Source organism: Rhyacophila brunnea, unplaced genomic scaffold (assembly GCF_057557595.1).
Source record: "Rhyacophila brunnea isolate RB1 unplaced genomic scaffold, BYU_Rbru_1.0 scaffold_22, whole genome shotgun sequence".
NCBI lineage: Eukaryota > Metazoa > Arthropoda > Insecta > Trichoptera > Rhyacophilidae > Rhyacophila > Rhyacophila brunnea.
Genome location: NW_028232882.1, coordinates 30,030,263 through 30,048,444, shown reverse-complemented (window position 1 = coordinate 30,048,444; position 18,182 = coordinate 30,030,263). Strand labels below are relative to the sequence as shown.

The window sequence follows — 18,182 nt, the reverse complement described above, 5'->3', positions numbered from 1 at the left end:
ATATTTCAAAAGTTTCAAATGTCTAGCGAGTTAGGAAGTTAATTATAAATCGATTGCAATATTTGTACCGGACAAAACAACCAACGGACAAATAAGAATACGACCTAATAAAAACGTTGTAAAATATATTTTAATATATATCTAGTTAATGTTAGGACAGTGACGAAGGGTGCAGGTAGGCTATTAATATCCGTCATAAATAGTGCACACTAAACTTTTTCAGTCATACGTATTTGTTTTCATTGAAATAAGACTACAATTTACAGAAAATGGTGTTGGTTAGTTTAATTCTTACTGCTTATAAAATATCTTAAATTATCCAATTAAATCATACATAATTTCGGATATTTTATAGATAGAACAATATTTTTTATCTATTAAGAATACTTTGGTTTAGGCAGGGTTTAATAAATATAAAAAAATGTGAACCAACATCAAAAAAACCAACAATATGTGCAATATAATAAATATTCTTAATCCAACGAAAACAAATAAGTATGAATGAAAAAGTGTGCACAATTTTGTCGTATCGCCAAAAGTATACCAAAACTATTATGATTTGGTTTAGGCAGGGTTTGATTGATTTATAAAAACTAACCAACACCATCAGTAAATTGTAGTCTAAGTTCAATAAAAACAAATACGAATGACTAACAAACTTTAATGTGCACTATCTTAGCGGATATATCTGTGTGGATCTTAACAGCCTACCCCATCCCGTTTTTTTTTTTAATTTAAAAAATGATAGAGAAGAAAATATTAAAATTAGAATGAAGGTTTTTTGTAAAACGATATTATGCATATTGAAATGTCAATTATATTAATATAATATGTAAGCAAATACGCAAGAAAGAGAGAATCTGATTAAAAGCACTTTGGTATAATACTTATCTAATGGTAAAGTTTAATTGAATCAAAAGTTTTTCGGGAAATCAAATTCCAAAATCTCGCTCAAAAGAAAATACCGTTTTTTCATCGGGTTATAATATTATTTTCCTGCAAAATCAATAATTCACTCAAATCAGCAGAATTCCTTTCATGTGTATTTTGAACGTTGAACATTTTTTTTTTGTTTTCTTGGCATTTTTTATTACCAACTAAGTGTAGGAGTGTAAAAGAAATCTCATTAACGAATGATTTATAATGAAACTTCTGGACTAAATAAAAAGGATCTTCAGGATTTTTTATTAGCTTAGTTTAATAAAGAAATAAAAGTCATAATGATTGAGAATACTTCCTTTTCCCTATTTTTCCTTCACTCCATATTGAAAGAAATCAAGATTTCTAGCATGTCTATTTTAAGTATAATAATATGATGTTTAAAATCATCTTATAAACAAATAATAATAATTATTATAAGTGTCGCTATTTCCACTCTACAGAGCATAATATTATGAACCTCTTTATGGTAGAAATATCAATCGATAAAACTCACAGAACAGATAATAAATAAAATTCCGATAGGGATACCAATGTAGCTGTCAGTATATTATTGATCATTATATCTATTTTTAATGTATCAAATTATTTGACCGCAAAAATAAATTCCCAGCAACTCATATTCCGGTAAACAACTGTTTACCTTTGTCAACAGATTGGCGATATTAAATACGGTATCGCAATGGAAAATTAGTCTAATATCCATTCCCATAGTATCATATTATATTATGACTGTATTAATAAATAAAATTCACAGCTACTCGTATTTAAACCGCTGACTCGTTCAATATAATTATGTACTAGAATATAATGTTTAGGTATTACTTTTCACTGTATAAATTACGAATACTGATTTATCAAAATGTCACTCGAATCTAAGTACCTGGCTCGTAACTATCTCAGTACATAATATGTACTGTCATTGTATTTGTACTATCGTACCGACCGTTACGCTGCAAATAAAACTCGCTCCTGCATACATCTTTGACTTTTTCATCATCATCCTCAACACCCACACATCGAACACTACACCAATATAGTAAATTTTTGACGCAGGGTTTTTGAACGTGTGAATGTCCTACGAAAATGAACCACGAATTATAGACGTGAAATAGTGTCCCTGATAAAACTACTTATACTTATATTTAAATATCTATCATAACTTAATTATTTGCTTACTTCACTATTTCCCTCGGCCAAGCGCTACGTCTATATTATATTATTATTTTACCATGTCCAATCCTATAATAATATGGGGTTTCACAGAAAAGATGTTGTATTAACACATTTTTATTTTTACAATTAACGAATGTCAGCCACTTGGTCAACCTATTAGGTCCATGCTACAAAAATACACATTGAAAAACAACATGACGTGAATTTATCAGATACGGGATTTGAATCCGGACCCATGACATTATAAGCTGATGCGGTAACCGCTCGGCTATTGTGGGCATCGTTATATACAATTCTTGATTTTTTTGAGATTTTAATCGCGCTGGTCACCACGATAAAGTAAAACCTTACACAATATTATTGATGTCTGTCTTTCTGATTTCATTCCTTCCGTTTTAACTAAATTATTAATATTGGAGACATATTCATCAAACTCACACAAATTATAGAGTACAATGCTGGTGCCAACTTATTGATTCACTTCTGTAGGTGCTCCAAACATTGGTTTCTATAAAACAATCGATCTGTACAACCATTTATTCGGCTATAGGTATAGTAAAACAACACAGAATCTCATTATTGTTTATAATATAAATATAAATTTGACAACCATACATAATAATATGTTTTTCCATGCGTTTGAAGTAAGTTTCGTAATGAATTAAAAAAAACAATATGTTAAGTAAATGAATGAACAAATGATAATATAAATTATTTTAAACTCTACAGGGTGTTTCGATAAGTCGATAGCTGTTTCAGTTCTAATAAAATTATCAAGACTACAAAAATGAACGTCAAAAATCAACCTGGTTCTCGAGGCCATAGCCCGTAAGGTTGACATAAGGGGTTGTGTTAACTCTAACACATCCTAGATGTGCGCCTATGCTGACGACAGAGTTATAACTAGCCGACCCAAACAAAGACTGATCGACCATGCCACAACATTGAGAAAAGAAACGGAAAAGCTTGGATTAGAAATAAATGCCTGCAAAACAAAATAAATGGTATCCACGCGAGAGTAGGGTCCACCTCGAAATATCTGTGTGGAGCAGCAGGTATGGGAAGAGGTTCAGAGCTTCACGTACCTGGGCTCTAACCTAAACACACTCAATAAAACAACAGAAGAGGTGAACATACGACTCATAGCTGCTAATAAGTACTTCTACGCCTGTAAGGGTCTACTGAGTTCGAAAATCCTAAGCAAGAATAGCAAACTGCTTATCTACAAAACAGTTATTCGACCAGTAGCTACCTATGGCTGTGAGACATGGTGCCTCATTTAAAGGGAAGAACATAAACTGGCCATATTCGAAAGAAAGATCCTCAGGAGAATTTTCGGGCCCACATTGGAAAATGGAAGTTACAGGATAAAAATGAACCACGAGTTAGAAGAGTTAATAAAACATGAAACGGTGGTGAAATTCTGTCGATCCCAAAGACTAAGGTGGGCTGAATACGTTGAGAGAATGCCTGAGCACAGGACGCCAAAAATCATAACCAAGTGAATCCCACAGTGGAAACGATCTAGGGGCAGACCAAAGAAGAGGTGGGCTGACTGTATCGAAGAGGACTGGAGAAAGATGGGGAGGGCTGGAGACTGGAGAGGAGCAGCCAGAGAAAGGAGCGTGTGGAGGACAATTCTGCGCTCATAAGGAAAAAGGCAGCTTTTCGACAAAAATACAAATTGAGTTAGTGTACAGATAATGCTCTGCGTAAAATTTTGAACCATTTGACATAAAGTCGAAAGCGGTATAGAATTTATTTCAGTATAATAATCGACATATTGTTTTACGTTTTTTTCACAAAACGGTAGTTATTCTAAACAAAAATACATTATAAAGAGTTTCATAAGCAAAAACACAGCATCGATTGAAAATATACTGGTTTTTGCTTATACCATATAAATCAAATGATTCATCCACATTATTTAAAAAAAATATTAAGAAAAGTTGTAAAAATGTTAATGTCTCATTATCTCAAAATGTGACTTTGGCAAATAGCTGCCTTTTTGCTTATGGGGGCAGAATTGTAGAGGAGGCCAAATCCCGCCCCGGGATGTAGTGCCAAGAAAGAAGAAGAAGAAGAACAAAAATGAACGATTTCTTTACACTTAATAATTATAAAACCCATATAATGAGACGAAATCTCTATCTTCCTCACATTAAAACTCATTTAACTTACTATAATTTATATTGTCATTGTAAAAATGGTATTCTACCGAGTTAATTTTGAGTGCTGATTCAATTATTAATAAATGGATGAATTTAATTTGAACGCTGTTTTTCATTTTTCCATGTGAGAATTTCATTAATAGGATCTCCATTTCATCCTCTCTTCATCATCTCCATCAGTCAAACAATAATTATTATACGTTTCAAATCACTAGAAATAAAAAAATACTGATATAAAATCCATTTTCCGTTTCTTGGATTTAAAAAAAATGTGATAACACGAATTGAATACGTGTATTAATTAAAGCTCTAAGTACCAAAAAGTAGTATTGCCTGTAGATACAAAATACCGAGTCATTGCAGTAAAATTTCATGAAGCAGACCTTTTGAAAAATGTGGTTTTACAGTGTGAAGCAATCACGGCAGCTTCTATAATTTTAGGTATTAGGAAGTCGCAAGTGTCAACACACCATCGTCAGCCATTTTATATTGAATGAAGTTGACCACTGTAGTGCTATTTACACCATTATAAATAAAACAGGCCAACGGACTTACAACGTCGACAGGTTTAAATATTTTGCTGTATTTTTTTGACTTGCTTGAGGCACTTAGACCATAGTTGAAGTTATTGGCGTAAGTATGTAGAACACTTTTCTATAAAAATGTCAGTTTTTTTGTTTTTGGTACTTAGAGCCTTATTTAATACACGTATTCAATTATTGTAGTCACGGCAATAACACTTTGAATGGCCATAACCATAGATAATAATATGCTATGACTAGCCTAAATGACCGTGGTATTATATTATAGGTAGGTATATAATAACGCACAGATGAAAAAATACGTTATTTTGTTAACGGATTTCACGAATAAATATTTTAATAATATTTGTACACTCATTTTTCTTTCTGTAAGGCTTCCGCTGAACTTTTAATTAGGCAACTTTGAATTGATGTGGTCATTCGGTAGGGCTTTTTAATATCCATCTATACCGTAAGCAATTAGGAAATGATGAATGGCTTATTAAAACTTTTAATACACCGGGTCAAAGTACAAAAAAGCCATACCAAAAATGAAATAAATGGCGGATTTTATGGGCTTCTGTTTGTTCAAAATATAAGAAAGGAATGGATAATAAAATCATAATGGTTTCATCACTCGAATATAACAATTTGTTTGCATTTTCACATCATTATAAAATATTATGGTATATAAGTATGTAGTTTTATTCTATTGTAGTCTCTTCTCTTCACTCGAACTTCTTCATTAATTAATGAATATATTATAATATTATGCTGAATATGGATATTCCATTATAGTTCGGTTATGAGGAATACAGCGGAAAACACATTTTGAAAATACCCGATATACTGGATTATTTGTTAGTTTGGGTTAGTTTAGGTTAAGTTAGGTTGGGTTAGGTTAGGTTAGGTTAAGTTTGGTTAGATTAATCTAACAAATAATCCAGTATATCGGGTATTTTCAAAATGTGTTTGCCACTGTATTCACACTGTACTGGTGTTATTTAAAGCTCGATAGAATTTGAAATATTTTAAAATAATTAACTTTTAATCATTTTTTTCTATTCGAAAGATCAATACCCCATGGCATTATCATATGAAGATGATTTCGGGCTAATGGCCACCGCGGCGGTGTTCTTGACGAAGCGCGTTGCTGGTCGTCCAATTTTGCGCTACTTTTTTAGGAATAATACGAAAAATTTTGGCTTCTAAGGCGTCAATTGTTAGAGTAAGTATACGTTTCATAACTTTACACTCCGGCTCTGGGATGAAAATCATGTAATATATTCATAAAAATATATTTTACATTATATTCTAATGGATTCAAGGTCTGTACTATTCCATTTAAGTCGTTTTTTGCAACCCGGGTTTCGCCTTTTGGCATCTTCCGGCGTCATGTACACTCACCAAAGGTAAACACACACTGACAACGAACACTCTCAACTCTAGCTTGTATAATAAATCAATACAATAAAGTAGGTAAAAACTCCATTACCTACCTATCAAGTCAAAGGTCACAAAAATACAATAAACAAATTATGAATAGTTGAAGCGTCAGTAAAAAACCTAATTAGTAAAAACCCTATCTTATTAATAACAATACACTCGATAGCATATTATAATAAATCACCAAAACCTAATTATAGATCATTATTTTTTTTATAAACAATAAAAATAATACACCCAAGAGGTGTAAATCGTCAATTCTACGTTATCTATTTATTGATTTATTGCCACATATTATATTAATACAAGTGAATATCATTTAATTTAATTTTATGCGAGGTAATCAGGCAAAGAGGTGTATCAGTGAGTAGTCAAAAGTGTAAAACAGGACAAAGCTATAAAACGAATACTCGACTAGTTTATCTGCACAAGCCAGTGACTTTACGTCCACAGGAAATAATTAAGAATTGTCATATCGTATGACTTAGGAGGCCAATTCTCAAAATCAACAACTAATAACTCAATAAGTCGATGGTTGTGGTCACTGTATGGTACATTGCACCATCCTGTTGAAACCACATCTCATCCGGATCAATGCCATCCATATTTAAAAATAAAATCATTGATCATGGTCCGGTAACGATCTCCATTGACCGTGATGCAAACTGCTGCTCTAATGTTGCCACCGGCGTGTAAACTGCACCAAACGGTGAATGTTTGTGGATGGGAATATTGCTTATTAACAAACCTTTCATCGCAGAACGCAATTTTACGGTAAAATAATGTATATGAGTACATTTGTATAATTCGTTGTTCAAGCGTGATAATATACCAGACTATTATACTGATCATAAATATCAAAACTTAAATATCGAAACTATCTTAACTTAGAGTAGAACAACGTGGTACGGAGAGGTACATGCTGGGCGTAACGCGAAAAGACAAAAAAAGGAATGAGTGGATAAGGGAACAGACAAGGGCTTGAGGTGTAATAGAGTTTGCTATAATAAGTCTCAATGGAAATGGACTGGCACGTAGTTCAAAGAAGGGACAATTGTTGGACAAATATAGTCATCCAGTGGTACCCAAGAGGTACAAAACGTCCGCAAGGTAGACCGAGAGACCGCTGGATCGATGAAATTATTAAGTTTAGCGGAAGTACGTGAAAACGCAACGCAGATGACCGAGAGAAGTGGAGTTCATCCAGCAGTGGATAGATTCATGCTGATGATGACATAGCTTGATTTAATAGTGAATCCTTTCGTAAGTTCTATCTAAGCAAAAAAAAACAACTGTAGCCGAATGTCCCATTTTATTGATAATAAAATTTTCCATTTCATAGAATATTATTATTATATTTAATATGACATATTAATATAATTACGGATTCAAAAACATGTTTCTGATTTAAGTTTAATATTAATAAAGGTACTTATCTATTTTATATAAACGCCTAAAGTTATGAATACACATTCAGGTGACTGATTTTATTGTATTAGAGACAAAATACAACCATATCTTACCCTTTGTGTTATGTTAAGGGGTTGTAGTCACAAAGGGTAAATGCAGTTGACAGTGATGTGTGCGACGTACAAACCACTTTATTGGAGTCTATAGAAGACAATGAACCGCTTGGTCCCTTGTTTATAGTTCTTCTCGACAAAGGTCTGGTGCGTTATGTATAAAAAGGTATTTTAGTAATCATTACTTAAAGTATGATAATAAATTAAATAGACATCGTCACCTCAATACTAACAACTAGATAACTCTGATTTTTTGGTCATTGTTTGGAAAATGAAATTTAAACTTTACTTGATTAACATAAATCTTGGCTATAATTATTATTTAAAATAAAAATAAAAAATTGTGTTTTTCTAATTGGAAACGAGTAAATAATGTTCAGATGTATGAAAGAATATTTGATACATTTATGGTTTTAAAGTTATCTTTTATTTTCAAACACAAAATTATTACAGTTACCATGAACTTATGATTAACTTAGTTTTATCATTTTGTAGAGAAGGAAATTTAATGTAGAATCATATTCAATAGCTATCTCAAAAACAGTGAAAATCAAGCTATATATAGTGCGAAAACATCTTCTAGGCTACGTGTTAAAACTGTGAACTAACATGCTTCGCCCATTTTTAACCGCACTTCCATTATAAACCAATAAGCTCCTCCCATTTAATATACAACAATGCCTAGAAGCGTAGCCAAGAAGATGTTTTCGCACATTAGTTGTAGTATTGAGGTGACGATATAATATCATATGGGTATTGTTAGAGCTTAGTAAAATTACCTAAATTAAAGAAATGTGAGAACAAAATTCATTACGATATTATCATAAAATATTAGGGGAGCATTCACAAAGAGGTGTACAATTTAGAGGTAAAGAATTCCATATGTGATTTACTTCAGCAGTGTTTTGAAGAACAGGTGTTTTATTTTCAGATAAAGCAATTTGGACATCGAATATCAACGTACTTCGATGTTGCTTAATAACAAATTAGACGAGATAATGAATTGCAGCTTATAGGATGGTTTTATTTATTAAAAACATATAAAAACTTTGGGCACACGTTAGTCGCCAGTTATAGTATGTTATATAAGATAGAAACACTTCCAGTTTTAGTATTTATTTAGAGTTCATAGAGATTAATCAACAATAACAGAGAATACTTACGTACACGAAAATAGATTCAGAAGATAAGATGACTCGCTCGACCAAAAAACCAGATGAACTTGCCAAAGAATTAGTTCAGTTCAGGTAGGTATCACATTCGACAACTAGAAACCACATTTGAATAGCTTGATATCAAAGTAGGCCAAACGCCGTTTATAAAATTTTACAGGAGACTCACAAACATGTGTAAAAAGTGTCCGTTTTTCATATAACATACTAACTTTAAACTAAACAATCTCTATAAAAACTACCGTTTTTGATACCTTTGGTAGATATTTTGAAAAGAACATCACTTGCACTACAATAATCAATTAGAACATACATTTCGTTAAAAATGGCGTTTAACCTACTTTGATATCAAGCTACTCACTTATCACTATAAGTGAATCTCAATAGTGTAAAGTGCTTAGTTTCAAACTAGAGGACCTGTATGATCAGAATGGTCAGAGTTAATCAGACTAAGGTGACTGGCTACAAATTACGGAGTCAACATAGAGTCCTAACCTAATCTGTCTACATAGTGCTTGCAGCGTCCAGTCAATGGGTAGCGGCATCTATGGGTCTCTTTTCGAAGTCATGCTGCTATAAGCTTATTAAATTATTTTAATAAGGAATCCCTTTTCAACTTCAGAATCTTTCTTAATAAAGTAAGATTGTCTCGAACATTTTCTCTATTATTTTTATTATTTTTGAACGCCGTGACAAGTGGTGCCCAAACGAACTTGATACAAATGTTTCATATGATACTCATCCTTGGTCAAATGTGTGAATAGCATTTTGAAGCTCAGAAGCTTTTGAATCTCAATTCTATACGTGGTGATGGCCTTCATAGATTTGCAGGTGGGTGACTCAAGGAGAATTTCACCTTCAACATGCTGCAATTTTCCGGGTGAAAAATTATTGCCCGTTGGAGAAAATCTGTCTGCTGAGATTCTTGGGATAGTTCCAGAATATTTATATTTTGCCGCGGAATCTGTTTACGACAGAAACTTTTCCTAATATGATTTCGACCCACACGTTTCTCCATGAACCGGAAATGTATATAATAGTTTGCCGTCAACGGTTATATCGGAAATAATATATGGCCGTATAGTCGTGATAACAATTTTTATTTTTTCATGTCTAAATAAAAGAATTAAAATACTTATAATTAATTAATAATAATATAAAAACCACCGGAGTACAAGAGAAAGATAGAAGAAAATAGTTAAGTCAGTAAAATATAAATATAATCATATCGTAGGTATATATTTATATAAAATTCTGAATGATTGGAATTCTGAAAGTGGTCGTAAGTATCAAGTCAACGTACGAACTAACTAACTATCAATTAATATCTGATAATAGTGTCAGCATTATTATGAGATGTTTGATACCAGTCAATATAAAAATAATGTCCTTGAATGTTTATTGAATCTAATAAAATCGAAACATCACTGTCTGCAATTCTCTACAAACAACGGGTCTTTTTAAATATCTCAATGCCATAAGGCGATATCATTCCGGTTCCACAGCTCACGTTGAACTGTATAACTTACTGTTGGCGCTTTTTGCAAGTGGACTGTAATTTTAAGGATGATGTGGATTCCGGATCAAGGGGTGGGGTCGATTTAACAGAATGCCAAATACTGACCTTTATGATGATTTATGATAGATCCGTGGTCTGGTTTCACTATCACTCGCGCGGTATTGTTTGTCGAGTTACCCGGTGTGCGGCACTTGACGGTACACTGTTGATGGATGAATGATGATGAGTTGTATGATTGATGAGTACTTATAGGTATGTATGTAGGATTGAATTAGTCAATAAACTGTGGTTTACCGATAACGCATGAACTAACTTTTGAATCACTCAGTAGTTAACGACGCTAGGCTTTTAACAGGCCCGCAACATCACCGTTTTCTTGATATCTCTCAAGTTCACCACGCGCGACGGCTGTCTTGAAGTGACTCCTGAATCACTCTGTAGTTAACACGGCCTTGTTTGTATCATATCATATATGTATAGCTCGACAGCTTTAGCAAGCCTACGCGCTCGGCGGTTTTGAAGTAACTGAATGCTATTTTCATCATAGTCTATCATGACCCGTGACTGCCGGTTACTTGATCTTGTGACTGGGCTTTGCGAGAGGTGGAAAGTAAGGATGAATGCAAATATAAATGGCCCAACCACTTACAATTTACATATAACCACGTTTTTCAGTTCAATGGTCTGCGATGTCATTTATTTTATTTTTAAAATTGTGTTTTAAAGGACCCCTTGTCATTTTACTCGGTGTGTAGTAAAAAAACGGTAATCTGTCTAAGTTGGGAACCTTTGGCTCTCAGTTGTCGCTCCTAGTCACTGAGGTCATGTAAAGCGCCTCAAAAAGCCCAACATGTTTCATTATATTTCAATTTAGAGAACAAGTACCGTTTTGTAAACAGACGTAAGGTTAAAGTTCTGTAACCTCTTTCATCAATGACATTTCTTGTGTTTTTTTTATTATTGACTGCAATGTGAAAAGCTCTCTTCTCTGGAATTCTACTATTATCGGCCAGTGTTCAATATTGCAATATTGTTGACTTTATGGCTTAAGTGTTCTGAAACCAGACAGAGTAAATATTATCAACTAAAAGTATTTGACTGAGAAAATTTCACTCTGTTATTATAAACTTGCAATGGTTATATTTGAACTGTTTTTGTAAGAAGTTTTTGATTAAAAATACAGTGGTCTATGCAGATGAAAGTTTCAAATAAAGAATGTTTTTTTAAAGCTCGATATAACTTGAAATTGTAAAAAAAAAATACGAAAGAATAATATTCATTTTATTTTATTCACAAGATCAATACATGGTATTGAAATTTTAAAAACTATTTCGGGAATATGGCCTCCGCGACTGTTCTTGACGATAATCATTTTAGACGTATATTCAGTCCTCACGAACTTATGTTGTCAAAACGTTTATATTAAGTTTAATTTGTGATTGATTTGTCGTATGCTCTTAGTTATTAAAAACACTACTCACATGATACGTAAACATAATATTATAATAGATAAACCTGCATCCGTGTAAAAGATTGACTTGTCACATTTGACAACACATACCTTCGCAAAGAGATTCTAATTCACAACATATGTCTGTTATTGTATGTATATATCGTCACAACAATTAATATTACAACTAGATAACTTGATTTCCACTGTTTTTGAGATAGCTATTGAACGTGATTCTACATGTCCTTCTCTACAAAATGATAAAATTAGGTACTTAAGTCAGAAGTTAATGGGAACCGTATTCATTTTTGAAAATATTTAATAACTTTAAAACCATAAATGCATTAAATAAATAAAATAATATATCTACAATATTTTTCATACAATTGAACATTATTTAATTGTTCCCAAGTAAAATTTTCCATTTTTATTTTAAATAATAATTATAGCCTAGATTTATGTTAATCACAGGGAACTCAGAAATAATGGGAACTGAAATACATAACGGATAAGACGATAGCAGGTAACCGACTCGAGTAAGGAAGAATCCGTGTTAAACTTACACACTGAAAACTGCTCTCGGTTTATGCACTTACGCTCATTTAATGTCGGTGTATTACACACACTATTGCACGTGGATAATGCGTGCTTCATTTTCGTAGAACACTTACACATTCAAAAGCCTGCATCAACAAGCGGCGTATTGAATATAGCCTATCGGTATTCTGTTTATTATCTGTTCTGTGGATAATCAAGTAAAGTTTAACTTTCATTTTCACAACAATAACCAAATCAGAGTTATTCTAGTTGTATTATTGAGATAACGATATGTATGGAAGTATTTTCATAAAAAGATCTTGCAAGAGAAGGATTTTATATACTTCTCAATACTCAAAAAGTTTACGCATTACACTGACCTGACGGGAGATTTTATCGAGCGTGAAATTCTTGAAGTTCTTTTTTAATATTCACACTACTGCTGTATATGGGTGGTTTATACGCTATTACCTACAAAAAATATGGTATACTTCGGGCATAAAATGCAAGTATAGTATTTTGATAAAAAAGATAGTATTTAAAAATTCAAGAAATATAGCCTATGTAAAACCAACACTTTAGTACGCCATATTATATTAAAGGGTTAAGAAATAAGAGATATATATATGTATATATTTCATCATCATCTTCAGCCTGAATTTATCCACTGCTATATGAAGGCCTCTTCAAGCTGCTTCCACTTCTCTCGATCCTGTACATTGCGTTGCCACGTACTTCTGCAGAACTTTATCATTTCATCGATCCAGCGGCCTCTAGGTCTACCTTGCGGACGTTTTGTACTTCTTGGATACCACTGAATGACTAGATTTGTCCAATGATTGTCTCTTCTTTGAGCTATGTGTCCAGCCCATCTCCATTTAAGGCTTTTAATAAACTTTATTACATCGCAAACCCTTGTCTGCTTCCTTATCCACTAATTCCTCTTTTTGTCCTTTCGCGTTATGCCCAGCATGCACCTCTCCATACAGCGTTGTACTACTCTAAGTTTCTGGATCTCTCTTTTACTAAGGGTCTATGTTTCACACGCATATGTGATCACGGGAAGCACATACTGGTTGAACATTTTCACTTCACGTCACTTTTGAAGACATTATTCAGGCGGCCAAAAGGACTCCAGCCTAACTTTATTCTGCGAACAATTTCATCGAATATACATCCATCTATAGATACTTGTTGTCCGAGATAGATGTAGCTTTTCACCTGTTTGGAGCTGAGTGCCGTTGATGAGGATCTCTTTTTGGTCCGCAAAGCAGTTGAACATGACTTTTGTCTTTGTTACATTTATTTTCAAACCTACTTTGTTGCTTACTTCAGCGCGTTCCTGCATTCTGCTTTGGAGGTCTTCTGAGTCTTGCGAGAAAATTACTATGTCATCGGCAAAGCGCAGATGACTTGTTAAAATGTTATACGAACTCATGTTTCACGTACTGCGGCGCACGAATAAGTGTCTCACGATGGACTGCCTACGTACAACTTACATGTAGGTAACCTACATTTTATGCCTTTCCGAAAGAAATATTTTTGATGATTTACGACATAAAGAAAACGTCAATTCTGATATAGCTTTTCAATGGTATCAAGTATCTACGAAAATTCAAAAAGCGGATTCCCCGTTGTAGGAAACGACACTATATGTTTTACGATTACGTCAGTATAATCGGAAAAATATCCACCAGGCAGGTAAAGCAGATAGTAGGTACTAGACTGGCGAGGCATATGAAAATGGCAAGCATCGGAAAAATCGTAAAAATATCATTTTTCCCAGCGGGAAATGTTATTCTTCTTCAGAATTTTCGAGATGGTGAAAGATAGACAGGTGATATTATTGGGAAAAAAATACTTGTAATATTGGTGTCTGACATTATGTAGCTTTATTTGTCAGTGATAAATAATGCATGTTCGAGAGAGGTAAATACTTAGAGTTTAAATAGTAAAATTATTGAATATACATACTTTGGAAAATTTTAGAAAAAAATCTTGATAAATTTAAAATCAATATACCAATTTAAACCGCAAGTCTCCAATGCTAGTGACATATATAAAGCGCTTAATTGAATCGTAATTAGGTATGGTGCAGGTGTATAAATTTTTAAAACGCGTTTTGTTTTTCTAATAGGTATATTTCTGTGGATAAAGAATGTTACACTCTCAAATCTTATGTAATATTCGTTGTATAAAAAAATGTATAGTCAAATTATTGGTAGATACTTATTAAAACCTTTCGTCATCGGGTTACTTTCAATGGACGACAGAGAGTTAAAAGTTGTGATTGAATTTCAATGGGAGTGTGGTAGATATATATTAAAAATACAACATTTCCCAGATGGTCACTATATTTTTATTTATGTAAAGATTTTAAACTCAGTTAAAATACAATTACGATTTCATACAGTTATATCAACATTAAATTAATTAGGTATTTTTTTATTTAACGAATAATTCACTAGATTTAAGAATGTAACATTATTTTTATTGAACATGCATAATTTTGAAAAAACTTCTGAGAAAATATATATAACCAAAAAATCTTTATTGAAAAAATACGACACTCAGGACGACAGGAGGAATCGAACCTGCGTCTCTCGGGATTCGCGCTCACGCACATTGACCACAATGCTATAGGCATCATATCCCAAGGTTTTCAAAATTTTGTAAGTTATACATTAATTCATAAGACCTCAAAACCGCCTCGGAAGAAATCATGTGGTTATATTTTCAAAATAAATCTACATTCTAGTTTAGTTGCAGAAAGATTATGGGGGATGCTTATACATACAGAGGCACCTAGCGGAAGAATCGTACACAAAGCTTGCAATTTGAGACATTTTTTTGATAATTTACAATTTCAACTGTATTATTTAATAAGTAGGTATGTATCTGAAAACATTATAAAGAAAAATATTTTTTTTCAAGTCAAAGATAAACTTACCTACTTAAAATTGTAAAAACAAATTTGTTACATATTTATGTCCACAGTTACGTTATTATTACATTATATTTTATGGTCATATTTAAAGGTCTTTTTTAGGTATGGTCCTCATGTTTAAGTTCGATTTGATATAAATAAAAAGGATTTCAAGTTGTACACATTTATATTTTTGTAAAACTCGATGTTTTTTGAAATAAATATAAAATGTATTAAAACTATGAATTAGTCAAAAATCTGTATGAAAAAAAAAAATGAAAAACTTAATAAACTAAATTTTTTAATAAATATGACCATAAAATATAATATATAATATAATGTATAAGAAGGTAAGTCAAGTTTATCTTTGACTTAAAAAAAATGTTTTTCTTTTTAATGTTTTCAGATACATATTTATATCATAAAAAAATGTCTCAAATTGCAAGCTTCGTATTTTTTCCACTAGGTGCCTCTGTAGGTACAAGCATCTTCTTTAAGAACTCATTAATTTACAGAATGCAATCACATCCAATTTAACAATTTAGTCGATTTAGTTAAATTAGCACTTACAATTTCTAAGCACTTAATTATTTCCATATAAGTTAATAAAAATGTTTAGTGATTTTACCTGATACGATGGATATTATATTACTTTAACAGAGTAAAGTTGTTTCCCAACTGATGTAAGCCTATTTACTACTAAAAGATTTTTAATAAACCTCTTTTCTGTATTTTTTCAGTGCTTTGCTGGTCCAAGAAGCTCTGGAAAAAGCGGCAGCTGCTGGAGGGACCAGGCCGACACCACCACCTCTCCTAAGATCTAGGACTCTACCAGCAATCGTGGTTCCTGGACTATCCATCCTTCAAGCGCAAATCGACGCCAGATTTGCTGCAGGTAAAATTAAACAAACATAGCTTTTATTCATTAAACTTGTCTTAAACTAGTATTCTACAATAATAATTAATAGCTTAGACTAGAAAGGGATAAATTTTTGTATTACAATAATAATTTTGTAGGTGTTTTAAAATAATTTTAGTAGATATTGACAAATACAAATTATATTATGTACGTTGACGGGTTGAAAACTGAAGCAATACAATGGTGGTATTAGCTGAAAATAACGTTGCGAACTCAAAACTTTTTTTTGAAGTTTCAAATATAAATCCACATTTTAAAAGGTCTTCTGGAACCGCTGTCAAAAGTTTCTTTTCTTCCCCCAGTTTTAATCTCTTTGTATGTAACATTATTTTACTAATATTATTATGTGATTCCCAACCTTTTCTGTTTGGCGGAAACAATAAAACATTACATTTAATAAATTCTCTGGGAAATTCTACTTAGTTGATATAATATTAGCTTGTGAGGGTAGTAAATTATAATCCACTAACAGTTTTGGACACAAGAATAAAAAATTTATAATTGAGAAGCATAGTAATAAAAAGTACAGTAACATTACTTTGTATATTTTAAAAGATTTGATACATACAAACAGGTGCGCACATATATATACTAAGAAATGTTGAGGAAATCCTGGGAAAATACCAATGCGGCTTCCGACCAAATAGATTCACCATAGATCCATCTCATGAGGCAAATTATGGAGAAAGCGCACGAGTACAACCTGACACTCCACCACCTATTTATTGATTTTGAACAAGCTTCCGACAGAGTGAATAGGGATAAGATGCTGCAAAGCCTAAAAATACTAGGAATTCCTTTAAAAATAGTAAGGCTAATAAAGACCACACTGACGGATACTCAAGCAGTTGTCAGTATGCAAAATGAGCAAACTGAAAGCTTCAAAATCGAATCAGGTATAAAACAAGGAGATGCGCTATCCACTATGATATTTAACCTTGTGGTGGAATCCATAGCTCGTGAAACCAACATAAGAGGATGGGTAGGTAATGGTACAACGCAGATGTGCGCTTATGCTGACGACATAGTAATTACAAGCAGATCCAAACAGAGGTTGATCGACCATGGTGGCACTATGAAAATAAAAGCAGAAAACGCTGGGCTGCAAATAAACCAGTCAAAAGCTAAGTATATGGTCAGCACACGTGATTAGGTACCGCTGCAGAATATAGACATAAGACAGCATGCATATGAAGGGTGGAGAAGTTCACGTATCTCGGATCCAGCCTAAATACCCAAAATAAGACAGCAGAGGAGATAAAAATCCGCCTTATCTCCGGAAATAAATGCTGGCATGCCTGCAAGCAACTGGTGGGGTCAAAAATTCTAGGCCGAAGAAGTAAACTTCTAATATATAAAACAATTGTAAGGCCAGTGGTCACTTATGGCTGTGAGACTTGGTGGTTAACTCAAAACGAGGAAAATAAATTAACTGTCTTCGAGCGCAAAATACTTCAAAAAATCTTTGGACCCACGTTGGAAAACGGGAACTACGGAATAAAAATGAACCACGAGTTGGAAGAGCTGATTGAACAGCAAACAATCATATGATACTGTAAGTCCCAAAGACTAAGATGGGCGGGACATTTGGAGAGAATGCCTGAAGTTAGAGCGCCAAGGATCATGATGAAGTGGCTACCCCAACGGAAGAGACCCAGAGACCGTCCAAGAAGGAGATGGGGTGAGACCGTAGAAGTGAACTGGCTCCATATAGGAAGACCCAGTAACTGGAGAAGTGTGGCGAGAGACCGGAGTGAGTGGAGAGCGGTTGTGGAGGAGGCCAAATCCCACCCAGGGATGTAGGGCCGTGGAAGAAGAAGAAGAAGAAGAAGTAGATTGAATTTTCAATTTAAAAGGATATGCGGACGAGCGGGCCGGGGCGC

The 18,182-nt window shown here is 33.2% G+C and overlaps 1 protein-coding gene across 1 annotated transcript in view; it reads left to right on the top strand.

Moving 5' to 3' along the window:
• Positions 1-18,182, top strand: part of LOC147070327 (uncharacterized) — a 160,031-nt gene that overhangs the window by 45,890 nt on the left and 95,959 nt on the right. The window contains exon 2 of the mRNA XM_085949876.1: positions 16,121-16,275. Within this exon, the coding sequence (XP_085806002.1) occupies positions 16,121-16,275 (155 nt within the window). The remainder of the gene's footprint in view (positions 1-16,120; positions 16,276-18,182) is intronic.